This window comes from Oreochromis niloticus, linkage group LG7 (assembly GCF_001858045.2).
Source record: "Oreochromis niloticus isolate F11D_XX linkage group LG7, O_niloticus_UMD_NMBU, whole genome shotgun sequence".
In the NCBI taxonomy this organism is placed as follows: Eukaryota; Metazoa; Chordata; class Actinopteri; order Cichliformes; family Cichlidae; genus Oreochromis; species Oreochromis niloticus.
Window position 1 is genome coordinate 30,958,860 of NC_031972.2, and position 27,948 is coordinate 30,986,807.

A 27,948-nucleotide genomic window follows, 5' to 3' on the forward strand; every position below is an offset into this window, starting at 1 on the left:
TCTACTATCTGTTGTGGTTCTGACAGAAAGAAGAAAGAAAACCTTCTTTTTCACTAAGGAACTAAATGACCATATTGACTGGTTAATCTAGCACAGAATGTAATAGGTCAGAAGGGCTGGAGGAAGTGGCTGTTAAGAGGGACCCGAAACCAGATAAGCAGCCAAAGAGAGACAGGTGGACACCTCTCTATCTACTGGACTCTACTGGTATCAGTCATTCAACTATAAAGCTTAATGACAGCATATTGCATCTCTGTGATGCTGACAAAATCCATCCACAGACAGATTAGTGCACCTGCATTGGTACAGTAGACATCTACAGGACGATTTTGCTCCATGATAACACGCCATGTAAATATTTGTAAATATTACCAGCCAGGCTTTAATGGTTGATAAATATTATATATTTTAGATCGTAAAGAGAGAATTACAAATAAATCCAAAAATAAAAAAAATGTGCTACAAAGCAATAGCTCCTTGCTTCCACTACATCTACACCCATTCTTCATGCAGTACTCATGGATCATTTCTGAACATGAATCTGATCTCAACTAAACACCTGTAAAGTTTTGTGCCTGTGACTTAGACAGTTGTAACACTATCACATTCATAATGTCTCTGTGAAACAAACATAACACCTCTAAAAGTGCTCAAAATAGTCTTTGTGTTGAATCCCCATGATAGTTGTGGGCACTTTTTGTCATGATGACAAAGACATAAAAACATCCCGTACTTACAGACAGATAGACAGTCAAGGTGAAATCAATACCGCTGCTAAAGAAAAGAAAAGACCTGTTAAAGCCCCTGGGCATCCTAGAAAGACATCCATCACATCAGTTTATCGTTTATCACTTCTGGATGGAGGGTGTGATCCACTCACTATTCTATATATCAACAAGCAGCCTCTGGCACTGTGAGGCACATCTGTGCTTCCATCTATATTGAAGGCAAGATTTGCTAAGCAGGGCAAATTAGAGGGAAAAATGTAAAGTTCTGCTGGCAAACACTCAGACACTCCATTCAAGTAATTGCCAATGCAACCTACGAACATCAGTGCCTCAAACAAGCAGACCTGGTGAGGGTGTAAGTAATCCACTAAGAGCAGCTTGATGCTTGTAGTCTGACAAAAATAAGTGTCAGTGGGTTTTAGGCATGCAACTCTCACTGGAAAAACCTGGGAAAATCAGACTTAAAGGGAAGAACAGATGTGCTAATAGAGGGGTGAAATCATGAGTCAGACACTGAGGCAGACTTGATGGGGTGAGGAGGTGGGGGCAGCGGTCACTAGATGACCACCAACAGCTTAGATAAGAGATTTATCCAGACAAGAGCTGTGGAATATGTAAAATACATAAAATAATTATCAGATGCAGAGAGATCCTGTGTTGTTTTTATAAGCTAGCAAGCAAGCAATTTATTTATATAGCACTTTCAGACAACTCCCAGCTGAAAACAAAGTGCTGTACACTTGACATGACAAAAAAAAAAAAGAAAAACAAAGAAAAACACATACATTAAAAAATAAATCAAAAATCATAATTTAAATTAAATTAAAACAAAAAATTCAGGATCAAACTGTATCATATGCTAAGGAATAAAAATGGATTTTAAGACGCGTTTTAAAAATGGACAATGAAGGGGCCTCTCTAATGTGCAGGGGCAGGTTATTCCAGAGGTTAAGAGTAACAATAGAGAAGGCCCTATTCACTCTGAGCTTCCTCTTGGACCTGGGTACCTCCAGGAGTAGCTTGGCAGCTGACCTGAGCAACCTGGGGGTGAGTAAGGATGAATAAGCTCAGAGAGGTAAGGTGGGGCAAGATTGTTTAAGCATTTAAAATAAACATCAGAATTTTCAAATTTTGAACCAGCTGTTTCAAAATGCGGGCTGAGATAAAGTAGATAAAATGATAAAAACTCAAATTGACAGTAGCCCTAATTTTTGTGTCCAATTTAAAATCACTGTCCATCTTAAAACCCATGTTAGTAACAACATGTACAATAAAGTACAAAACAAGTAACAATCCTCTGCCAGGGGTCCCAAATCAATAGCGGCAGAATCACAAGGTCCGCTAGGACCAAACCCAATCACCTCAGTTTTCCTTGAATTACATTTTAAAAAGTTTAGGGCCATCCAAGTTTTAATATCTTCTAAACATGCCAGAAACGGGTTAATAGAGAATCCATCCTATTAACATCCTTCTTATCCAGAAGCAGATGAATCCGCAGTAGTCGGCATAACAGTGGAAGGATATTCCATGCCTTCCAAGGATGGTTCCGAAGGGCTGTAAATACAATGAAAAAAGCAGAGGCCCTAGAATTGAGCCCTGCGGGACCCCACACTGAAGAGCAGTGAAAAAGGACCCTAAAAAGTTAACACTAAAAGTTCTGTCAGAAAGATAAGACTTAAACCACTTCAAAGCAGTACCACGAATGCCTGCAAGATGGTGTAAATGAGATAGCAAAATGTTGTGATTTACAGTGTCAAAAGCAAGGAGTCAAGTCAAGAACAACATGATTACCAGAATCACAGGTAGGAAAGATAGCATTAAAAACCTTTAAGAGTGCTGACTCAGTGCTATGGAGGTTTTTAAAACCTGATTGGAAGACCTCTAGGATACCATTCTCACTTTAAAAAAAAAAATCAATCAATTGGGAATATACAATTTTCTTCAGGATTTTAGACAGAAAAGGCATCTTGGAGATTGGCCTGTCTTTCTTAAGCAGGGTTTGTACTACTGCATGCTTAAAATTAGCAGGGACTACATCAGATATTAAACTGCTGTTTGTAATAGTAAGAACAGTGTGCCCTATGTTTGGCAAAATCTCTTTAAAACCTTAAGGATGGACAGGATCATTTGGAGAACTGGAGGGCCTCCGATGGCCAACCACATCCTCGAAATAAGAAAGAGTCACAGGCTCAAACTGGTCAAAAACAGCAGAGCAAGGGATCAAGACAGAGGGGTCAGACTCAGGGGCAGAGATGAGAGCCCGCGTAGTTGCAACCTTCTCAATGAAAAAACACATAAAATCATTAGATATTTTATAAGAGGCCTCCAAACAGCCACTTTGTGGAGCATTTAAAACTAGGTCAATAGTGTTAAATAGCACACGTGGATTATAATTGTTGGAGGAGATGATCTTGGAGAAATATTCCCTTTTAGCCTCTTTGATAATATCCTGATAGAGACTCCAGCAGTCCTTTAAGATTTGAAGAGACACCTATAATTTGTCCCTTTACCATTTGCATTCAGCTCTACAACAGTCCCTCCTCACAGCCTGAGCGGTGTCATTAAACCAAGGCTCAGTTTTAGCCTTGGGCTGCCTGGTTTTAAATGTACCACAGAGTCCAGGATAGTTTGGCAGGAAGATTCAAACCAGGAACTGAGGTCCTCTGTGCCCAAGGGAGTGAGATCAGCGGGGACAGACAGCTGGCTAAAGGCAGAGGAGAATTTGGCGGCAGTGGAAGGGTTAATGATCCGGCAATGGCAAACAATAGCGCTGGTTTGAACTGCAGTGTGTGAAAACACAGCATCAAATAATACCGGCATATGGTCAGAGAAGAAGTCAGAGATTTCCACGTTAGACACAGCCAAGCTGTGCGACAAGACCAGGTTTAGTGTCTGTCCGTGTTCATGTGTGGGACCAGGTACAGACTGGACCAGATTACAAGAGTTAATAAGGCTTAAGAAAATCCTTCACCAGAGGTTTGTCAGGACAGCAGACATGTACATTAAAATCTCCCACAATAAGAATGTGATCGTAGTTAGGCATAATCCCAGCTAGAAATTCTGAAAAGTTCTTATTGTATTTCGGGACGCGATAAATAGTAAACAGCACTGAGTTAGAGCGATTGACTTCAAAAATCATTAAAAGAAACTTCATGATGCTGCAGGTAATAATTCAAGTGAAAGAAAATAATCTGACACACAGCTATCTGTTAGGAACAAAAGGGACATTCCTTGATACCTGCAATATTTGGATATTAATCTAGCTCTTCACATTTGCTTTTGTGCTCCCTGCAGTTTGTGTGCGGCAGATCACTTGCAGAAATGTGATGGTAAACTTGAAACACTATTGAAACACTAAACACCTCGCTGCTCAATCTAGAAAAAAAATCTTCATAGCCATCCACAGCATATACGCATCTTGTAATGAATTATTCTCTCCATTACTCTGACAATACAAAAAAAAATAATATTATAAACAAAAAATATACAAAATTAGACTTGGGTTAAAGACGATAACATCCAGGGAAGGCTGAAGCTTTCATCCTGTTGTCTTTCCATGAAGATTTTCTGTTATTATACAAATAAACACAAGCAGAGAAAATTCTCTCCCTTTTACAGAAAGGTCTCTCCTTTGGGCGGGACGTACTGCAGACCCGTCAAGCACAAAAGCGATAAAAATTCTTTTTGTATGCATAATGATGCAACTGGAAGTAAACTGCCAAACCTTAGTGAAAAATCTTACTAGACTCCATTAAATACTCTCCTCCTCAAAATCAATATTTTGAGGAGGAGAACGTGGAGTTTGCATGTTCTCCCCGTGTTTGCGTGGGTTCTCTCCGGGTGCTCCGGCTTCCTCCCACCGTCCAAAGACATGCAACTTGTGGGGATAGGTTAATTGGATAAACCAAATTGCCACTAGGTGTGAATGTGCGAGTGAGTGTGAATGGTTGTCTGTCCTTGTGTGTTGGCCCTGCGACAGACTGGCGACCTGTCCAGGGTGTACCCCGCCTCTCGCCCCATGACAGCTGGGATAGGCTCCAGCGCCCCCCGCGACCCTGGAAAGGAGAAGCGGAAGCGAATGGATGGATGGATGGATGGACTCCATTAAATACTCTCCTCCTCAAAATATTGATTACGAAAGGGGAATATCTACAAATACGAATGCAATAATTCCTGGAGCAAGAACCACTGTTCACACTTTTATACTTTTGAAAGCAGTTTCTTTTAATGATAAAACATGTTTTGCACTTCAAAAAAATGTTTTAAAAGTACCACTTTGCTAATGTTTATGCATGATTTGGCATGGGGCGGCTGTGGCCCAAATTGAGATGTGAAAGGCAGAATAAATACCCCTACAGCAGGGATGTCAAACTTATTTTACATAGTGGGCCACATACTGCCCACTTTGATCTCAAATGCGTCAGACAAGTGAAACTACATGATAAATGTGTAGAATTATATATAGTGGAAAAACAGGAGCTTTTCTGTTATTTTGTTGTTAATCCACTGGTGAATCTAAATGTGCTAAAAATGCAAATGCTTGTTTCTCTGTCTCGCCCTGTGACAGGCTGGTGACCTGTTCCGAGTCTACCGAGCCTCACAACCCAACAATCTACAATAGCCTCCAGCCCCCTTGCAACTCTGAATTGTAGAAAGAAGAAGTAGAAGAAGTGGGGATTGATGGATGGATGGATGGGCCTTATGTTTCACACCCCTGCCCTACAGCATCATAACTTAAAGGCTTTTTTGCAAGTAAACTTTATGAATTTTTGTACACTAACCTCACCAAATCCTAAAAAGCATGAAGTTGCAATTATCACAGGGATGCTATTGCATTAAAATTTAGCTCTCACTGTAAGAATTTATTACACATGTGTATGTGACACATGATTAGTTCACTCTAACTTTAAGTGTAGTCTTTGGGGAGCTAAGCAATGAGATTAAACCGCATTGCATGCACAGCATGAGAGCTAATACAGGGCATATGGCAACCAAGGCCAGTGGCTATATTAATTTAGTTCATTACAAAACTACTGATGCAGTATTTGGCCTTTAGCGAGCTCCTTCTAATGGTAACATATGTTGTTTAAGTATAATGTTGAAAAAAAAGTAGTCTAAGATTTAATTAGTGTAAGGTGTATTTATTCAGGGGCAAAGGAACTAAATCCAAAACATTAATACATACTGATGGACAAGACTAAGGATATCTTTTAGTCCCAAAAGATGGAATTATGTAACTTCACTTTGTGTGAAGTTACAGCATATATAAGCCTAAGTTGCTCCACTTCAGTTAAACCTTAGACTGCAAAGGAGAAAGAGAGAAAGGTAAGTTAAAGTTATCCTCCAAGGTATTATCAGCACTTACTCTTTGAGATAAGTTTGTAATTTGGGCCCAAAAGCAAGATTTAGATGTTGACAGGCTTAAGCAAAAATAAACAGACTTGATTTTTTTTACTGGGCTTTTTTAAAAAGCCCAGTAAAAATCCAGCATAGGGAAAAACAGGAACTTAGAAAACGTATCTCTAAGGCATAAGGAAACATATGGGGAATAAATCCTGGAGAGGGTCCGGAGAACAGACTGGCTAATAAGTGTGAAAACAGAAACAGAAGAGAGTGATAAAGGATGAGGAAAACAGGACTATAAGAAAAAAAAAGAAACTAACAAGTAGATGACATCAGGGATAGAAGATGGCCAAAGTGATTTGGCGACAGCTAATTTCCTCACGGATGCATTAAATTAATATTATCATTACTCTGAGATTCATAATAAATTAAATCTGCCACAGTTTCATTCCACACCTCCACATATAACCAAAGCACAGACTTCTGCTCCCTTTGAAGTTAATAAACACCGATGTATCATCATCATCGTCGTGAAAACAGTATAAGTGACCGCATCTGTAGAGATGCTTGTTTATGTCATCTAATTAGTTGTTTTGTTAGTGAAAAATTTGGTAGTGAGTGAGAATGGCATGGTAAAGACTGCAGGAGTAACAGGTGAAATATTGTACACAGGGGAAAAAAACATATGGTTAAACCTTTATAGTAGGATTATATAAGTTTACTTAAAAAATAAAAGAGCTGGTAGATATCACAACTTCTCGCTGTGCAATTAGGTTAACTAATTGAAGTTGGCTAAAAAAAAAAAAAAAAAAAAAATCAGTGTTGTACATCAATGTGTAAATGTTTCTTCATACTGCAAGTGAAAAATAAACTCCTGGTGTGTTTGTTTCTCAGCCACCCATGTGTTTGTAGTTATAAAGGGTGGATTGTGCTAGCATAGTGGGTAGATATTGATCTATTAGCGTCACAGGCGATGCCACGACTGGACTTTGGACTCAATCGCCCAGCCCTACTAACAAGAGTGTGTGGGGGAAACACAATGGCAGGAAGTAAAACAGGAAAAAGCAAACAAGGAAAGAAATTACCAAAAATAAAACAGGAAGTGGCTAACCAAGGCTCAATAAGCCCACATGGGAAGAGAAGGAAACACATGAAACACTGTGAAAAGGTAAACACTAGGAGACAAGGGCAGATGTAACAAAATAAAAAACACAACAAAGCGCTATTGACGATGACCAACTGATGACAAACAGTGCCAGAAATCTCAGCATCAGCATGGACTCGGACCTAAATTTTAAGCACCAGTTTACATAACCTGAATAGTACAACGCCTAAATAACACGTCAGACCCTTTGTTTGATCAGAAGAAGTGAATGATTCAGAGATAAAACTAAACCCAGAGAAGCAGCAAAAAAAACCCTTCAATCTGCTATCTGCAAGCAATTCTCAGTTCTTTGAAATCAAAGCTTTTAACTTTTTTGTTTGTAAGTTCATTTGGGAGTATTCCTTCGTATCTTCCATTGAAGTGTAGCTGGAGTGTATTTTTCCATTTCTGGGAGTCTTCACTTATTTTATCTCCTATCTCCAAATTTAACTTACTCCCTTTTTTGTTGTTTGTTCTGTCTTAAATTACTTTGAATTGCCTCGTTGTAGAAAGGTGCCAAAGGAGTAAACATTCATTTTGTTGATATCTAAAAACAACCTTTGGCTTGTGGCAATGGTTTATTTTCCACCAAGTCTCAGGTTTTTATATGAGTTCACTTGATATCGTTATCCCACCTCTGTCATTCCCGTGAGTCATTGCGGGCTTACTGCTCTGAATGATCAGTGAGGAAAAAGCAAAAGCTGCAACAAAATTTGGAGTCATGCATCATGCAGTTGTGGGGTGACAGTGTACTCCCACTCTCAGCTCACAGAACTGCCACCTCACACACACGCACACACACAAAGCTTGGTGAAATGAAGTCAGCCTCTCTGAATCAATCCAGCAGCTCCTTACAGCCTTGAAACATTTACAACTAGCTGCAGTGAATGTGCTCAACAGCTCTCGCGGCACAGAGGATATAAGATCTTTGGAGAGGTGCATGAAGAAGAATAAGAACATGTCAAAACAGGTTTCTGTTTGTTTCTGACATATTGGATTTGAGTCTCTGGTCATCTCTTTCGCTTAGGAGGCCTTATTTTTTATTTTTTATTTTTTTGGGGGGACTTGTAAAATAATTCCAGCAGGCTAACTTCTAGTTAGTATCTACAGCAGAACCTTTTCTTTTTAATTTCCCGCAAAAGTTTTTTATTTTAAGTCCATGCACTTACATATTCAACCTAGCAATGGAGGAGACACCCGCCACAGGAGAGATTCATAGATTTTTATTTTGAGGTTGGCCTAAACTATGAAGACATTAAGTCAGTGCTTTGCAGTACACAGTTTTTATATGAGTGAGAGACATCAGGATATAGTTCTTAGCAAAAGGGTACACACTCATCGCAAGGTGCGTGTGACTTTTTCAGTCTCTCACATCATTGTGGAGGAATTTTGGCCTGCTCGTCTTTACAGTATTTAAATTGGGTTGAGGTCTGTACTTTGACTGGACTATTGCAGCTCCTTGATTCTTTTCTTTTTCAGCTATTCTGTTGTAAATCTGCTGTTATACTTGGGTCACTGTCCTATTGCATTTTACGATATCAGCAGAGCTTTCGCTGACAGACAGATGGCCTGACTTTTGTCTCGAGAATACTTTGGGAACACCTTGCAGTCACTGGGTCGACCATGAACTACGTGTATACCAACGTCTTGTGGTTTGTTCAGGTGCAACTTTGCAAACCTAGGCCATGCCACATTTTTTTTTAGAGAGCAGGCTTTCTCCTGGCATGCACTTGCAACATGCCATAGTCAGACATATTCAGTCTTTTCCTATTTTTGCTGTCATGGACTTTAAAATTTAACATTTAACAGGTTATCTGAGACCAGTAGAGCATGAGACGATCTTGATTTTTTTTGCTATTTCTCCGAGTATTATGCAGCCTGACCTTGGGGTGAATTTACTGGCACATCCATTCCTGAATAACCGTCTTATGTATTTTGTACTTGGTCAGTCAGCATAGTGAGAAAGATTATTCACAAGGACTGAGTGGACTTGCACTCATAAACATCTGTTTTCCAGAGTTTGACAACATGGAGATTGGTAGGAAAGGAATATGACATCATTTTCTCGTTTGGTCATGATGTTGCACTTGTGGTGTTTTTTTTGGGGGGGGGGGTTCCTGATGTTGATATCGCTAAATTCAGGACTCATGTTTAAATGCAGATTTCTCAGTGTTAAATATTACTTTTGGTTGTATGTTGGTCTGGCTGGATAATCAGAAGTTTTTTTGATGGTGTTAAGTTAATATCTCTCTTTCTTAGTAGCTGTGTTGCAGTAAAGGGAGGGTGAACATACATACCAAAAATTTAGCTTCAATTGTCCTGTGAATTTTAAGGATTCATACAAAGACACGGCTGAATCACACATATCTTGTTGCTTTGTCCTCTATTTTTACAAGAAGTTGACACCAGAAGATGTCACCATGTTGAGGTCAAGGTGCACCTGCCTGTGTTGCTCACAGAGCTCTAACAAATGTATTGTGAAAGGTGCCTGCAAGCTCATGTATCTCACAAACAATAAAATTAATCTCAGATACCATAAGCAAGAGTTTAATCAGAGCCAGAAGTCAGTGTTATAGAAAGATCTACAGATCTACCAAAAGCATTGTTAAGTTATGATTGATGCAAACTAATACGAGCAGAGAAAACGTGATGTAATGTAATTATGGATCAGATTTTTTAAGTGTAAAATCTGAACATGACAGAGTAGAGGTAATTAGGGTTGCCACTAAATTGATGGCAGCCGCTGGGTCACCAGGAGAGACGCAGGAAATGTAATAAAATCACAAGCCATGAAATGAAGATTGCCACATTATCAGCGTTGAGAAACCACCCACACATCCTGCTGCTGCTAAAACACTGTCACTTCCCCACTGACTGGCCTAGAGCTAAAGCAGCATTCAAAGTGTGAATAAATGCAATACTCTGCTGTCTTTTGGAGATCGATGTTGTGGATTTACTGCTAAAAGAAAATGTCAATAGAGGGGCCAGGTCAAGACGGCAATATGGTCATGCATGTTGAAAACTGAAAAGGCTTCCTGTTTCCAGTTATTGATTGATTGATTTTTTTTTTTTTTTTTTATCTGATTTAATGTATTATTTTGTACAGTAACATAAAAAAGTAGGATGTTTATTTTGTAAATTGTGGTCCTTTAGGGTGGGCCTACTTGTGATTGACGGATTATCCACAAACTGTCAACGTTTGGTGCACTCCTCCTCCCGCCAGAATGTGTGGGGAGTCCTTTACTCATCCGGCACTCCATTTACACTCAGTTTGTGACCCTCATCAACCATAGTCATGCAATCTGAGGACTAAGACACTGTGCTCAAGACACAACCCGATACTGAACACTGCAAAAACACAAGGTCAGTGTAGATTTCAATATGTGCAGCACAGACTCGCTCCCAGTATTCATTAACAGACACTGACTGGAAAGAGTTCACACCTTTAACTTCCTGGGAACCCACATTTCATACAGTGTTCGCTGGTCTTCTAATACCATGGCGCCTGTCAAAGGCACAGCAGCTTATACACTACCTGAGAGCGCTGAGATAAAGCAACCTGAACAAAAAGCTGCTGGTGGCCTTTTACCTTTGCCCAATAGGAAGCCTTCTGGCATACTGCATCACAGTGTGGTACATCAACTGTTCTGCGGCAGACAAAAAAGATTCTGCAAAGGGTCATAAATACAATGAAAAACTGTTGCCTTCTTTCCTCCCTGTATAATATCACGAAAACCTGCTTCTTTTTCAGAGACACAAATATCAGTGACTGTTTACACCCCTGCACCCATATTTTTCACCTGTCACCCTCTTGCACATCTTACAGCTCATCCAAAATCTGTGCTACTAGACTTATGAACAGTTTCTATTCCAACTCAATCATGCAAAATCAAAATAGCCCATCCAATAATGATCATACCGCAAAAAAAAAAATTCATGTGGAATTTCTCACTGAAATAATTAGTTTTCATTATGCAAGAATATAGTGTGTGTCTCTGTGTGTGCGTGCGTGTGTGTTACCTACCCAACACTCACTGTACTTTTTCTGAATTTTTCACACAGTGCGAGGACATTTCTGTTCTAGTTCATTCTATTCTACAACCCCAATTCCAAAGATGTTGGGTTGCTGTGTGAAATGCAAATCTCACAAACATATCTTTTATTCACAATAGGACATAGAAAATGTATCCAATGCTGAAACGGAGAAAATGTACCATTTCACGAAAAATAGCAGCTTATTTTAAACTTGAGGCCTGGTTTTAATGCAGTGCCTATCTTTACTCTGCCCCACTAAAAAGCTCTTTTTATACCCACTCACTTGTGGAAGGACTGGCTATGCCATTATTTCTATACAGTCTACGGCTGAAATTAAACTTCTAGCTTGCAACTTTTAAACATGACACCAAGGTTAGTTCATTTTTACCCACTAAAAAAAGAACACACACTGCTTAAAACCATGACCTTTCCCCATGACCTTTAATCTTGCCTTTTTAAAGCACACCATAGAACCAAGTCTGCCAGAGCTTATCTTTACATTTTTACATGCTGTGGTGTCATTTTTGGAGCATTTCAAGTTGCTATTCATCAATACAACCATTATATCCTAAATTTTAATAATATGTATGCAGTACGCCCAAAGTAACTACATAACTTGCAAAAAAGTAAAATAAACTACAAAGAAATGACAAATCATTTTTGGTTTTTTTAACCAATCTAATATCTATCTAATAATGCATGTTATGTAAGTACAACTTCCTCTGGTTGCATATGCAAAAAAATTATTGCACTAGCTTATCTGGTTTCCAGATAAGCTAGTGCAATTCTAGCAATTCTACTGGGATTTTAAAAAAGTTAGGCAAATGGGAGCATGCCCTCTCCTGTGGGCTTAAAAGGTTAACTACTCCTAATAATTAACTTAGCCAAAGAACGATTCATAGGGATTACAGTGAGAGAGAAAAATGACAGAATGGGCTTTGCAGATCGGATCTAGTTGCTGGTGCATTTTGGCAACAAGAGCTAAAATGATGATCTAAAATATAATCTTAAGGTTAAAATTAAAGGTGTTTCTATCTGTTTTAGGTGTTTTTAGGACAGGCATGTTGTGTTTGGGACAAAAGCAACTCACACCTGAAAAACAACAATGTATTAGTTAAAAAAAAAAGATAAATGTAAAGAAAGTGTGATCCTGCCTTAGCCTTTCCTGCAACTGTTAGTATTACAACAAGTCAACTTTGTGAGCAAATTAATTTCAAGGAAAATCTGGAATACTCTGGAGTAATAATTTCTTTCTGGTTGGATCTGTATTCAACCATAATCTGGGCTCCAGCACTGCACGGTTTAGCTGAAAAAGACAACTCCGATAGCATGAGGATATTTTTCTCAAGTGAAAAGCACAGCTCTGCAGCAGCTGGCAACATTCTGATCATTAGCATAAGCTGAAATCTCTCTTCATTTGCCTTCCCCTTTCCCCTGCTTCATGCTTATAACATCAAGAAGGAGCGCTGAGAGAGTTTGGTGACATTCTCCCCCCTACCAAGTTGCCCTCTTGTTTAAATGACTTCACTGCAGATTTCAGCATGTATCAGGTCTTGGATTGGTCTTTTAGACTTCTTTACACCATCAAGAAAAAAGTAGCTGCGTCATTAGTTACAATTAGAGAGTTAGAGGGCATCTTCAAATGAATGATCATTTTCTGACCTGCAACCTCTTAGTTGAGAAAAAGATTATAAAAAGAAAAGTCATGAGGCTCGCAATATTCAAACTGGATTTCCTCGGTTATATTGCTAATGCTGCTTACAGTACTATTGCCAGAATGAATGCACCTTCATTGTAACCACTCCCTCAAGCTACAGAATAACATGGAAGACAGCAGTGCTTCATTCCACTATATCAGCTGCTGTGAGACTGCAGGATCCAAGGAAACGGCCTTGTCAGGCGGAGGTTGTGGGGCAAGATAGTAATGAAGGGGAGAGACACTTTGCATGTTCTTTTTTTGCACTATTAGAAAAGAAGGTCTGAATGATCCCCTTCTGGGCAGCGGCAGCGTAGTCATCAATCTGCAAGGTGAAATCTGGGTGAGAGAAAGTATAAAATCTACAGAACAAAGCTCCTGCCTGAATGATTCTTCTTACTTTATGATATCAAAGACTTCACCCTTTCCCTTCTATGCCAAGAATGAATTGATATTAATGCCTCCGCTTCCTTGCATTCACACAAGTACACTTACGATGCTATTCTGCTGAATTTGTTTCTGTATCTCCTGCATTTCCTTATTCACCCTCCCTTGAACTTCCAGCCTCATTCCAACTCATCTGAGCCTTCTCTTGCTCTAATATGTGTGGATTAGGTGTAATTTATAACGTGATTTATCTACTGCAGGAGAACTTGGGAAAACAGCTCCCCCAGACTCATATGCTGTTTAGTCATAGTTGGAATCTCAGAAAAATTCAAGACAGATCTTTTTGAATTATTGTTATTTACCAAAGAGAATTCATTCATTTTCATTTAGATTTCACTAAAGTGAATTTCACACAACTTTAAGTTCAATATATCCCACAAGGGAAGTTTATTATGGAAAAGCTTCTTTTAAAACTAACTACATCTGGTCCTTCACCATGAATGTTTGTAGTTAAAAATTTCAATGACTTCAACTGACTAAGTAAATATATTAACTATGAGTGAATAAAGGGTTAAGAATTATCTCCCACCATAATTCTTTTGGTTCAACTGCAGCAACAGTACTTTATGAAATCTTTATACATTTTCTTTAGCTCTCAGTGGCCCGATCCTCTTGACTGTAGTAGGTTTTGGGATTTATTGAAACAAGTCAGTGCAGTGCAGTATTTCACGACTGGTTGGTGAGCAGTTGCGGAAAGTTGCTTGCTGTTGTTAGGTGAAATTGGTCGTATAGAGGCTATTGCATGGAAAATCTGTTGATTTTGTAGTTTGTATGGAAGACAGTGACGTGTGTGCAACTTGCCAACTACTCCGTAAGCTGTTGTGAAACTGCAAAGAGTGCAATGCAGACTGGGTAGAAAGTAAAAGTTGAAATGCTTTTGGTTTTAGCTGTGAGGCACATTTTACTTTGAAGTGAATCGTCTCAGTTTCCAGTTTGTGTCACAGCCCTCAAAGTTACACAGCTGCTTGGCAAGCAGTTGGCATGTGTTTGAAGGGTCTACCATGCAAACTGTAAGTGGCATCTTTGTGACTTTTTTGGCCATTGACCTCCAGTAACCACTTGCCAATCCATCAGGGATTACACATTTTTCCCCACTGAACAGAGGTTGTCAGAGCGTCACCAACTAGTCTCTACGCCAGTGTGCCTGAGGCCTAACTGAACCACACCCATACCCACCCCTTCAAACAGGCCAGGCGAAGGTAAATGTTTGGGCACAGTATGGATTACCTTGCATGGGTACACCTTAAATGGATCTTACTCTTCAGAACTTTCACTTCCCTTCCAGATTTTTTTTGTGCGTTTCCATAAAACTCTCCAGCCTTGTTTGTCTGTCTGTTTGCTTAGATTACTTGTTTTTGTCACAACCTTTACCCTGCCATCTGGTTTTGTTTGCCTGACAACCTGCCAACCCTGTCTTTAAATGCCTTCTGTTTTTCTGTTGGTTTATTTATTTTTAATAAACCACATTTAAATTGCCAGATTACTTTATTCTGCAATTGGTTCCCCATTTTTAGAGTCCTGAGACTTTCTTTGGTTTCTAGCAGTGAGAGGTCAAAGGCTCTGTAAACTAAGAAGACACCAGATAACAGAAAAGCACTAGCAAAAGCAAAAAATCAAAAACAAACCAAATTTGATTAAAATGAAATGGAAGTAGGAAAAAACAGAAGCTCACAGAAGACTGCACTTGCACTGAGACATTCTGAAAAGAAAAAACATTTACATGTTACACTGCCACATATGGGTCGAAAAAGACTGCATGGAAAACAGAAGCCATCATCAATTTATTGCACTGGACACTTTAATGGGGATAAATAGGACAAAAGTGTCACAAGTTTTTTAAAGGGTAGGTTATTAATCATCTATCGGATGGAGCTCTCCTCTTTTCAGGAACTCACTCTGCAGGAGGGGGAGATACAGGAGAGGTGGAGGAAGATCTCAGCCTGGGCGTCTATTGTCTTGTGTAGTCTGGAAGATGAGTGGATGACGGTGTGGGTGCAGTTTTCTCTGTGGTGGGGTCGGGTGGGCTGTCCCGGGCTCTGTGGGGCCGGGCGGCGCTGCTGCACTGGGCCCCGGTCCGGATGGGCCTGGGCCCCCTTTCCCTGGCGGGTTGCAGAGTATGGGGGTGCCTACTGGGGTCAGCGGGGGAGCTGGCCCCAGGGAGGGGTCACTTGCCCCTCCCTTCCTTCCCTCCCCATCTCCAGCTGCCTCCCTCTTCCCGCTCCACCACAATCACCCACACATGCAGGGCCTTGGGGTAAAGGTGCGTCACCAGGGTGCAGGGGAGGCATCCCCCCCTCTATCCCCTTCTGGCTGCCTGTGCCTCAGTTTTATCTCACAACTTAGACATTCACATTACTCACACTCTCATAACACATACATATAGGATCTTGGGGGTGGGCACGCTACACAGACTCCAAAAGACCATCAGGGTGTACACCTCACCCCTGGGGTCATTGCCCACCTCTCAATTTTAAATACACGTAGACATTGAGAGCTAGCAGGAGGGGCTATGCGCTTACCTGCTGCTCTATGGCAGGTAGCTCCATGCCCTCCTGGGTTTTAAATGCACCTTAGAACACACATGTTACCCAGTGGCTCTGCCTTACAACTTAGAATGAGAAAGCTATTGGTATTATACTGTTCACATTAACAAACTGCTGTAGAAACAGAGCTCATTTCATACCATTACATACATACTGAAAATGATGATGCCTTTAAAGAAAGTAATATAAGCACTGAGCTACTATAAAATCATAGGGTACAAAAGGGGAATCTATGTGCTGTATGCATCCACTGCAACCTCATGAAAACAGAAAATATAGCCACAACAGCACATGCAAATTAAAAACCTGTTTAGGAGGAATTTGGTTTTAGATTTTAAAACCTTAGAAACTTAATACTCAATACTAGAAAAAACAAACCACTAAAAAGATCAAAATATGAGTACCACAGTATAACAGCTAAATACCATCACAGACAGTATTCTAATCTCAACTCTTTATATTATATGTGACAACAGGACAATATTTTCTTAGTTTAAAAAAAAAAAAAAAACTGTTTTAGAGGTAAATTTATTTAACTTAACCTCAGTATAATTTTCCAACACATTTTGAATATTAAATCAATACTAATATAGTATTTTTATGGCTAAAGAGAAAGATGTAAAAAGAAAAAAAGTAAAGTTTTTCAAAGATAGCAAATCAAACACTGTCCACTGAGCCCAATACTGCATATGAGTGGTGAAATAAAACCCCAAAACAGCAATTAGATGAGCCAAAGCACTTTTAAAACTAGCCTGCCTCCCTTAATCATATGCTTAAATCGTCTCTATCCATTGACATCCCTGATGTGTGCAGGAAAAGGCATGTCTGGCAAGGTTCTCAAAATATTCAAAATTAAATTATGTAATAAAATATTTGTAAAAATTAGACATCCGAATGTGAAACTACATAACTGATTGTGGAAAAACACAACACCACCTCCATTGTCAAGTTTGCTGACGACACTGTTGTTGTGGGCCTGATCTCCGACAACATCGAGACAGCCTACCTGGAGGAGATTAGGAACCTGGAGAACTGGTGCCAGGAGAATAACCTCCTCCTAAACGTCAGCGAGACTAAGGAGCTGATCGTGGACTTCACTACAAAGCAGGCGAGGAATTACAAGCCCCTCATCATCAGTGGCACGCCAGTGGAGAGAGTGGACAGTTTCCGATACCTGGGTGTCCACATCACTCAGGACCTGTCACGGTCCTGTCACATCAACACCCTGGTTAAGAAAGCCCGTCAGCGTCTCTTCTTCCTCAGAAGACTTAAAGACTTCCATCTGCCACTGAGGGCGCTCAAGAACTTTTACTCCTGCACCATCGAGAGCGTCCTGACGGCAAACATCTGCACCTGGTTTGGGAACAGCACCAAGCACGACAGACGAGATCTGCAAAGAGTGGTGCGCTCGGCCGAATGCATCATTCAATCAGAGCTCCCTGACCTGCTGTCCATCTACACCAAGCGGTGCAAGACCAAAGCTAGGAAGATTATGTTGGACCTCTCCCATCCCAACAATGGACTCTTCTCACTGTTGAGGTCTGGGAAGCGCTTCCGCTCCCTTAAGGCCAAAACAGAGAGAATGAGGAGGAGCTTCTTCCCCCAGGCTATTCGGGCCCTGAACCAGGTGTAGGACTGGACTCTCCCACACACATCACATCACCACACGCATTCTGGTTTTCTTTATGCACACTTTCTATAATTTATAATCTTTATAATCTCTTTCTGCCATTTGCACATTTTTTACTGTAAATTTCTAAGTTAATTTGTAAATTTTTGTAGTAACCTGTAAATTGTAAACCTGTAAATTGTAAATACTGTAAAAACACTGTCATTTAATGGCCGGGCATTGCACAGCTACAAGCATTTCACCCCATGTCATACTGTGTATGGTTGTGTGTGTGTGTGTGTGTGTGTGTGTGTGTGTGTGTGTGTGTGTGTGTGTGTGACAAATAGAATTTGAATACTACGAGAGGTGTTCTGTCTCCTGAATGCAAAGGTGAATTTTGAGCAGGCACACAGCTACTGGAGGTTAATGGAGCACTATGGACAGAATGGCTGTTTGGTCTTGGTGTGCAGACTTTAGATACACAGGTATGAAGAGAGAAGGAGAATGGTTTGGCCAACTAATTATTGGATGTAAGTGCACAGATCTCAACTGAGCACCTGATGTTAAACAGTGTTATGTCATAACTTTTTGTGTGGGGCCCATTTTCTTTTCCAAGATGATTTGTGGGACAATTATGACAGCACCAGTTCACATGTGTCTGAAAATGTGTTTTTATGAGAGCAAGTGAAGACTGGAGTTTAAATACCTTAGATCAACCATCCAAAGCAATGGATAGTGCACAAGCGAGTTAAAGGAGCGAGGGCAGGCAGGGATGGAGAAGAGTGGGATGATTTGTGACAGAAGTAGCAAGAGTGAAAAGGAAAGTTTACAAGACAGCAGTAAAACCTGCTGTGATGTATGGTTTGAAGATGGTGACACTTACAAAAAGACAGGAGGCAGAGCTGATGTTGAGGTTTTAAGAAGAAGGGATAATGTATACATCACACAGAGGATGTTGAGAGAAAGACCACAGAGACAGTTCACAGATGCAGTGAAGGAGGACATGCAGAGGGTTGGTGTGACAGAGGAGGATGCTAGGAATAAGGTGAGAGGGAGGCAGATGATTGGCTACCCCAAAAGAAAAATAAGTAGAAAAGACTGATGAAGTGGGGAAAAAATAAGGGACGGCAGTTTTTTGTAAATTCTAACTTCTAAGAGCTTGCATTTCTTGTCATAACAATTTCCATCGCACACAGAAGTGTGTGAAGACATTTATAGTATGTACCAAATTTTATCAGGTTTATTTTTTTTATTTATTCGAGGTATCTGAGGTTGGCCAGATGAGTATAGGTCTTGTTAGTTTTTACCTTTACAGTTGCCTTTGCTTTGAAATTACAGAGTTGATAGCCTCTAACACAGTTTCTTCAGCACATTGCCTTTTCTCCACATCTCAATAAGTGACTCAGTTTCACACTAAGTGATATAGGAGTGTCTACATTTACTCATCAATAATCAGGCTCATGCACATACAAACATTTCCACAATGGCAGAGAAGAAAAAAAAAAAAAAAAAAAAAAAAGGACCATTCCTAGGCATAAAGACGATGAAATGAAGGTATATGCACATTCTGCATTTGTGCATGGACACAATTTTCTTGTTGGAGACGTGGGCAAGAAATACAGCGATAAAAGCCAAAACAAACTGGTCAGAGTAAAAATAACTGGTGTATCAAAAAGGGATGACTTTGAGCAGAACGAAATGTAAAAGGCTGAAAACGCAAAGAAAACGTTCCGACTGAGAGGAAAGGCGTTCTTGGATCACAGGGGTGCGCGACTGCAATGCTTAGGATAATGAGCCAGAAAAAGCAACAGGAGATGTTTGAAGTGAATTGAGGAAGAGCGAGAAGAAGAAAAGAAGGAAAGATGGCTCTGTAAGTGGCTCCCACTGTAGTACCAGTTAGCTGCTCTCTTGTGGGAGAAGAGAATGCAGGGAAAAGCAGAGGAGATGTGTTTGGGGGAATGAAAGAAGGATGTAAACACAGGGAGAGCAAGGGATGATTAACAGAGGAAAACAGGAAAAAGAAACGCAAGTAACAGAATTTAGCTGTATTTATTTATTGAGCAAATAAATGGATGAATTCATCATTAATCACCCATAATTAGGGCAAACGCTCTTCTGTTTTTCAGATGCATATTGTATGAGCCATTCAAATGCTGCACCAGGCTGGAGTCGCACTTTGTCACCCGTTCAAGCATTTGCAAGGTGCAGCTGTCTAATCATTGCATATGCATTTAAAGGAGGATCACACCAACAGTACCGAGGCGATTATGTATTCCCTCTGATTTAGTGAGGTCACAGTATTTGTGGCAGTTTTGCAGACAGATTCTCCGCCTTTGAAACGAAGGCAATGAAAACATCACAGTGGGGGTTTAAAGGAGTAAGAAGGAAGAATGCAGCAGGAAATGAAACATGCTTTTAAAACAGGCTTGCATGAAACTGGGAAATACTCATGGAAACAAAAATTAGACAATATCTAACAAGAGCAGTCTGACATGAGTCTCTGTGAATCTAGATTAGTTTATGATACTTTTGGAGAACACGATCTCCTAATCCAGTCTCCTAATTTTTCCTGTTTCAATTTGGTTTGCATGAAAATGATACATAATGTCCTGCTTTTCTGTATCTTTAATGATATAGAATTCTTCTGCAGTTCAACTGGGATAACTAATGGCTAATTACTTTTAATTTGGGGCACACCTAATGTCTGGTGATTTTTTTAATGCAAATCTCTACATTACTTTGTGTAATTCTGCTCAAAAACTGCTTTAAATAACCTAACCGATCCAAACCATAACGTCCCTGCTAATTACTAAGATGCAAAGAAATTTGAACTGTGAATTAAACCACAATACAGGGCAGCTGAATGTCTCTTTATTGAAAGACATCTTACTGCGAATGCAGCTGCAACTTTAATCATCTAAATCTACAGTGGGTTTCCCCCCCCCCACATTTGGTAAGTACTACTACTGCAATAAATGATACTTTGGTTCACAATTTTTAATTGGGTTAAAATAATAAAAGACAAGAAGCTCTGGATAAAAGTGGACATTGCCACAACAGCCCAGACATGTTGCTATTTCCTAATTCTGCTTGGCTGAACAGCCCTCATCCTTTAGGGACTCTTTTCTCTTGAATTCTAGCATCATGTGTTTTCATAAGGCACTATCACACTTTTGTCTGCACTGAAAAAAAAAAAAAAGAGGTGCTGGTGTTTAGATAACAAAACTGTCTGGGTCTGTGATAGAAATGGAAAAGTACTAGAAACTTAAAAGGCTGGAGGGGTTTAACCCAGTGACCCAGTTGTCTAAGACACAAGAAATCTCTGTTTTGAGTCCAAGCACAGAATGTTACGTGACATTTAGGCTCCCTCTTTTCTTCTGTTTCTTCTCGTCCTTTAATGTGCTCTGGTGGCTCCAGCTGTGGAAAATTTGTCTTTGCATCACAAGAAAGAAACTTGGAACAAACAGAAAATAAATCTAAGATTTATGTTTGACAGAATTAAGAAGGCTTTGGGAGAAAGAGGCATCTTCATGCCCTAAAATAAAACCACAGAGTAAATTTACAGCCACTTTCTTTTGGAAAAAACAGCCAGTCTTGTTGTTTCTTCTGTGATGTTTGTGAATGTGCATAATTAGTCTTGGGTGAGCCTTTATTTTTCACTGAGCCAACCAAATTGCTTATCTTTCCCTTTCCCTCCAGCCACCATTGATCACATCTTTATGCTTTAACTGGTATTCCAATAAAAATATCACATTTTTCTACTTGCTTTGCAGAGCACAGCCTGTAATTTAAAAAGCTTCCTCTCTGATTTTTATGTCTTTCATTTGTCGTATACCGCAATGCTAGTGCCACTACTCTATTTCACATCACGTACTCCCAGACATCCTGAGGGAGCTCAAACTAGACTCACGCCTTCCCACTGAAAAGCCAGCTGAGGTGGTTCGGGTATATGATCGGGATGTCTCCCTTTGTGGGCATGCCCAAAGGGAGTACACCCCGCAGTATAGACCCAGAACTCACTGGTGAGATTATATATCTTGTCTGACCTAAGAGTGCCTCGTGATCCCTTAGCAGGACTGAAAACGTTAAAAGAAGAAAGAGCATCTCAAATAACCTGGTTAGCCTGCTGGCATGATGATTCAACTTCACATAAGAAAATGGATTTATGCCCCTACTTGCAAGTTTCCTCACTGAAGTGATAAATTCCTGTTTTTTATTTGTATATCCAGTTCTTGTTTTGCTAAGTGTTTTTCTTTTTAATGTGCCTGCTTGTGTTTCCCTCTGTCTGGCTCTTCCCTTCCAGTTTTCTGCTCTCATTACTGCCCGATTTAGTTTACAGACTCCTTACTGTCCTTCCCACCATCCTGTGTTTGTTTTTAGTCTGTCTCAGTCTTTGTCAGGTTGTTGTCGGATACCTCACGTTTTCTCTCGCTTACTCTTTTCTCATTTTGAGACATTTTTTTCCTGCCATCAATGTGCAGCACTTTGCATCTTTTAATTTAAGTGACTTTCTGACTCCACTCAAGTGCACTCTGGCTCTCTGTCGGTCTTTGGGTTGAACAATCTCTTCAACATGACTGATAATTTTCATGCATTTTTCCATTACGTACGTACTTACTTACTTACGTTACTGCTAATTGCTTTACCATAACCAATCAGAGATAAACACCAGTGAGTGGAAAACATTCTTCTTTAAGCTCTCCTCTCATTTCGTTTATGGTCATTTAACTTCTGATTTGTTTGGGGGCTGGTCTTTTTTATCAAGTGTTGAAGCGTAAGACTTTTTTCCTGTTTCGGTTTAAAAGAAAAAGACTTACTCGTATTCTGTGGATGCGGATGCACAGGGACACTAACACTGAACAGCGACACTACCATACAAACAGAAACCTAGACTGACACTGACACACTGAAGCGGATCCCTGTTTACTTGTTCAGCATTTGAGCAATTGGTTTACAGTATGCCTACAAAGAGGCATGGTCAAAGATGAAGTAGTCCAAAGTTTGCAAGTTTTATGAATAAATCAATGTGAAATACCTTAAACAAAAAAAACAACCTGGTGGTTCCAGGTGTCAACGTGTGCTCCATGTAAGTGTGGGGGAAACAGGTCAGACCCAAGCACAATTTTTTTTTTTTTTTTCCAGAAAATTTAAAGCTAAAAACACCATGATTCTGCTCGTCTAACCTTAACCTCCAGTGGTAGGCCAACACTGTAAAGGTTGCACTGAGGGAAATGCTAGAGGAAAGGTCATGAGATTCATGCACTTTCATTGTTTATCTCAATGCAAAAATAGAACAAGAAATTAAGTCAAGCCACAAGTATCTACAGTATAAAACTATTGTAATCAGTGCATAGAAGTAGAACAAGGGTTCATGCTCTTCACATCAGCAAAATGCATATCCTGATATCATTATCAAAAAAAGAGAGATAAAAATATGGAGATAATAAAACTGGAAAAGTTGATGAAGAATGAGGAAAAATAACATCTCTGTGGATAATATAACAAATAAGTGGATGTTCAAAGTTTTAGTGTGGATAGACTCACGCTGTAAAGGATGTCCACCCAGCCCTCCATGGTGATGCATTGGAAGACGGTAAGCACTGCGAACAGGATGTTGTCGAAGTTGGTAATACCAAAGTTGGGTCCGGTCCAGTACACTTTACACTCGCTCCCACTGGGACAGGTCCTCGCTGGGGGCTCATTACCACAAGGCCAGTCAGCTGTTCTCTCATCTGGCCAAAAGAGAGATACAGAGAGAAAGGAAAATGATTCTGCCAGCCTGTTTAAATCTACCAGACAAATACAGCACAGACTTGTTCCTGCACTTGTGTGCGTAATCAAGCAGAGTTATCCCAGTGTTTCCAAAATGTTTCACATTCTTCCAAAAAGTCCAACCATCTACTCCTAATCAGTCATCGTTCATGGCTACAACACTTACAAATTACTCACATTAGTCACATCTGTGTCATAGTCTGTGTGAGCAGCTGGGTGTGGCCTGTGTGGATCCCTGCCTCCTGTACCTACCTTGCTGCGGGCCTACCATCCACTCACCCGGGCAGCGCACCTGGAGTTAATTCTGGGCAATCAAGGGAGGGTATTTATGGCCAGTTCACCAACCCACCTAAGATGGTAACAGGCTCTAGCGCTAGCGCCAAGTGCCAAGTTCCTTGTATGTTTACCTTGTTGTCTTCTCTTCTCTGCCAGCCTGCTATGCCACAACACCACCACCACTAAGGTTCACCTTTTGGATTCTGGACACAAACCCTCTCAGTATTCTCAGTCACACTACAGTATCACCAACCGCACTACATGCCTGCCCTCACCACCCCACGCAGGGGCCTGGAAAACTCAGGTCAGACCTCCTAAACATTCCTCTGCCACCCACTCGGACCTCTACCTCTGCCTCAGCCTCCTCCTACCCAAGTAAGCCAGTCTATTTCAGTATTCACTATAACCTCTGGCCCAACCCATGCACCTACTAACACCTTTTCTCTCTCTCTCCCTCCGTGAGCACTACGCCACCAGTCACTGCTATGTAATGTACCTAAGATTCTCTGCCTTGTAGTGAATTGTGCATCAAGTCAAGTTTCTAGGTTTTTGTTTCGCCACCACACTAGTGCCCACCCACAAAGCATTATATTGCGTATAACGCCACGCTAAGGTTTTTCTCTCCTTTTTTTCCCTGTGTTGTTGTGTTGTTGTAAATAAAACTTCTTTAGTTCAACTATTCTGCCTCCGCACTTGAGTCCAGTTCTGGTACAGGCCTCTGGCCCCCTTGACAATCTGCTCCACCCACATTCACTGGTTTTCTCAAATGAGGACCACTGACCTAGTAACCTGTAACTCGGAGTCAAGCTGCAGCCTCATTCTTTCAATCACTGCACAAAGCTCGGGTCGACAGGTGAAGGTCAATCCAACAATCATCTTGGGAATTACAAGCTTTGCTTGGCTCTCTGGCTTGGTTCACTTTAAAAGAACGACGCTATTATTGCAGCTGAGGCAGTTAACTAGCAGCAAATCTTTAAGCTCCTCATCTATACTGATGACACCATAGCTCGGCCTACATCTGTAAAATAGATTTCTTGTATCTTCTTTAACGTAACAGAAAAGAAGATGGCATAGATGAACTTGGGGCATCCTTTCTTGTAAGTTAGGTCAAGATATTCTCCATTGATGTCCTTTCTAACATGTAGCATGCAACAGGAAAAGGCTTCAGACACATTGGCACTATTAGAAATATAGCATGTTGTTTATATAATAAGGCTGCTTGGATAGAGCAAACAGGAGGCAGCACATATGATGGGTGCAGCACTGAATGCACTGAACAATGAGCTGCACCATCACACAGAGTTTATGGTAGGGAGAAGTCAGGTTAAACACCACCTCTGCTGATTGATGTTGAGAAATGAGTGAAAATAGCTGTAATGAAATATGTGAATGATGTTTTACGGACTTTTATTTCATTTTCTAATCTTTTCTTTGCATCACCACCAGCGCCTGGGCAAAGCCAGAGAAACTTAGATGATGGTGTCAGCAGTGCCAGAAGATTAATTAAGCAAATGTGCATTGCATGATCACTAAAAGAAACACAATTCAATAACAACAGTTTTACTGTGGATATAAACAGAGATAGTTGTTACACAGAGCAGTAAAAAAATCAAATAAAGTACTTCAATGCACTTGAACTGTTTAGGTTTTATATGGAAAGAATTCAGATATCATCAAATCAGGCAAACTGCAATTTGTGTGCTTTCACTTGAAGCTCTGAATCTGCACCATCTCTGTAATTGCATCAGCTGCCAGAACACTGTAAACCATCCTGCTGGATAAGCATGATTTAGTCGTATTCTGCATTCAGTTTCCCTTGGATGTCAGAGCTGGGAGTAACGTAACTCCTGAGTTCAGTGCTTTCCAGTGGTAAGCTGGAAAAGCTTGGAAAAACAAGATTTGTTTTGCTCCTTTGTGAAGTAGAAACTTTCATGCATCACTAGCAATACAGCATAATGCCTGCTTTTGTTGCGCTTGAAAACACCACCGCAGCATGTTCATGGAAAGAATCTCATCAGTATTCTATGTGTGGCTTGTTTAGCGACTCAGTAGCACAGATTATATGTTTTAGAGTTTTACTACATGCGCTGCTGCCATCTCGGATTGTAAATTTGGAGTTGGTGAGCTCTATATATTTTATATATCTGAAATGAATGCTGTAAAATAATTTTTTCCAACCTGCCGTGGAAGCCATCTAACAAAGGGATGGAATCTTTTCTGGGATTCTCAAAGTGACAAATAATAATATTGGCGTGCATGACAGGCTGCAGAGAGTTTGGTTAAAGGATGTGCTGGCACACATGTCAGCAGATGGAAACTAGAATAAAGAATAAATACTCTGAGTATAACAGATGCCTTGTGCGTCCAGAGTTTCATGAGGCGTAGTGGCTTGATCACAAGTCGAGCCAAGTTTTAACGATGATTTGCAGAGCCAGATTGCAAAGCCAACATCCCTCTGGTGTCACTCCAGTGAAATGTGTCCTTTCCTTCCCACTGACAGGTGCCGTGTCAGCTGGACTCAGTGTTTACAGGTGATATGGGACCCCTCTGAGTTCTTCATTTTCTTTGGCTGGCTACACTTCTTCAATTTGTAAGAAATGATAACCTTAAATAACATGTTGTTACTTAAAAAAAGTGAGATGGCAGAAACTATAAATATATATATATATATATATATAAATGCATACATATACACATACACACACACACACACACACACACACACATATATATAACCAGGGTATATATATATATATATATGTGTATGTATATATATATATACTGTATATATATAGATATAGATATAGATATATATTCTTCTCTCTTGCCCACTGATGCCTTCTTGCTCCAGTAGCCCACTTCTCGTCAGGGTGCCCTGGTTCCTCAACACCTGGCGTGGACCTTGTTGATCCGGGCGACGTCCGAGCCGGCATGCCTTCATATTTATCTGTCTCACTCATTGTCTGGGGTAGGCTCGCTTAGAATGGGGGGTCTAGCTTTAGGACCCTTACTGGATACAGACGTCCCAGTCGGGAATTGAAGGTAACGGTGGTCCCAGTGGTAATCGGAGCACTAGGTGCAGTGACTCCCAAACTACGCGAGTGGCTCCAGCAGATCCCAGCAACAACATCGGAGATCTCTGTCCAGAAGAGCGCAGTCCTAGGAACAGCTAAGATACTGCGCAGGACCCTCAAGCTCCCAGGCCTCTGGTAGAGGACCTGAGCTTGAAGAATAGACTCCCCATAGATTTTATCCCTTCATTTTCTTCCGCTTATCCAATTCAGGGTCACAAGAGTCCTCGGCGGATACGTTCTGAACAGATCTCCAGTCTGTCATAGGGCTAACACAAAGACACAAACAACCATTCACACTCTCAATCACACCTATGGGCCAGTTATGACCACAGAGTGAACCTAACATGCGTGTCTTTAGTCTGTGGGATGAAGCTTGAGTACTTGGAGAAAACCCACAGGTAGAACATGCAAACTCCACATAGAAAGGATTCAAACCCAGGACCTTCTTCTGGGAACAGAGCTCACCACTGCAACATTGTGCCCCCAGTAGGCTCTCATGTTAGAATGCCAAACTTTAGAGCATTAAAAAAGCATGTTAGCTGGTAACTTGGTACTCCACTCTCTCATTCAAATATCACTTCATGGTCGCTCCAAAAAACCCAACATGGTGCCAGTAAAAACAATAATATTGAGGCTTCAGAGTGCACAGTCTAAAACCAGTGGATGATTGTCACGATAACTACATTCCAATATGGTCTCTGATCCAAAGGCAAAGTATCAAAAGACAGATTTAGAGAGATGAACCTCTTTCCTGTCATGCAGAGGTTGAGGTCAAGGTCTAACACATGTAATACACTAGGTCCTTATGACTTTAACTAGCATTATGACTCACTCATTAATACACACACACACATAAGAAATGAAGAAAACATAACCATCCAGAAAGTTACCAATGCTGCACAGCTCAAACCCTGCTGTGTCCGTGTGACCAAAATAACTCAAGAACACATGTGCTGTACATTAGCAAGCTGTCACAACTGCTCACACCATTACAAGCAGGGGTAAAACACACACACACACACACACACACACACACACACACATGTGCTTATGCATATAGACGCACACATATTTTACAAATAGCCAAAACAATAACCTTCACAATAGCCTCTATCTGACACTAGCAATGTGCAAATAATCCTTCTCATAATATTTTATCACTGCATTACACAACGGGTAATTTCAGCCAGTCAACCTGACTGTTTTCTATAATTACTAGAGCACTGTAGTATAATAACAACCCCATAATAGTAGCCTGGCTTAAATTTATCAGAAATTGTT

At 40.4% G+C, this 27,948-nt stretch overlaps 1 protein-coding gene across 1 annotated transcript in view; it reads right to left on the bottom strand.

Annotated features, from left to right (window-relative positions):
• Positions 1-27,948, bottom strand: part of cacna1bb (calcium channel, voltage-dependent, N type, alpha 1B subunit, b) — a 205,377-nt gene that overhangs the window by 95,997 nt on the left and 81,432 nt on the right. The window contains exon 8 of the mRNA XM_025908900.1: positions 23,090-23,277. Coding sequence (XP_025764685.1) covers positions 23,090-23,277 — 188 coding nt within the window. The remainder of the gene's footprint in view (positions 1-23,089; positions 23,278-27,948) is intronic.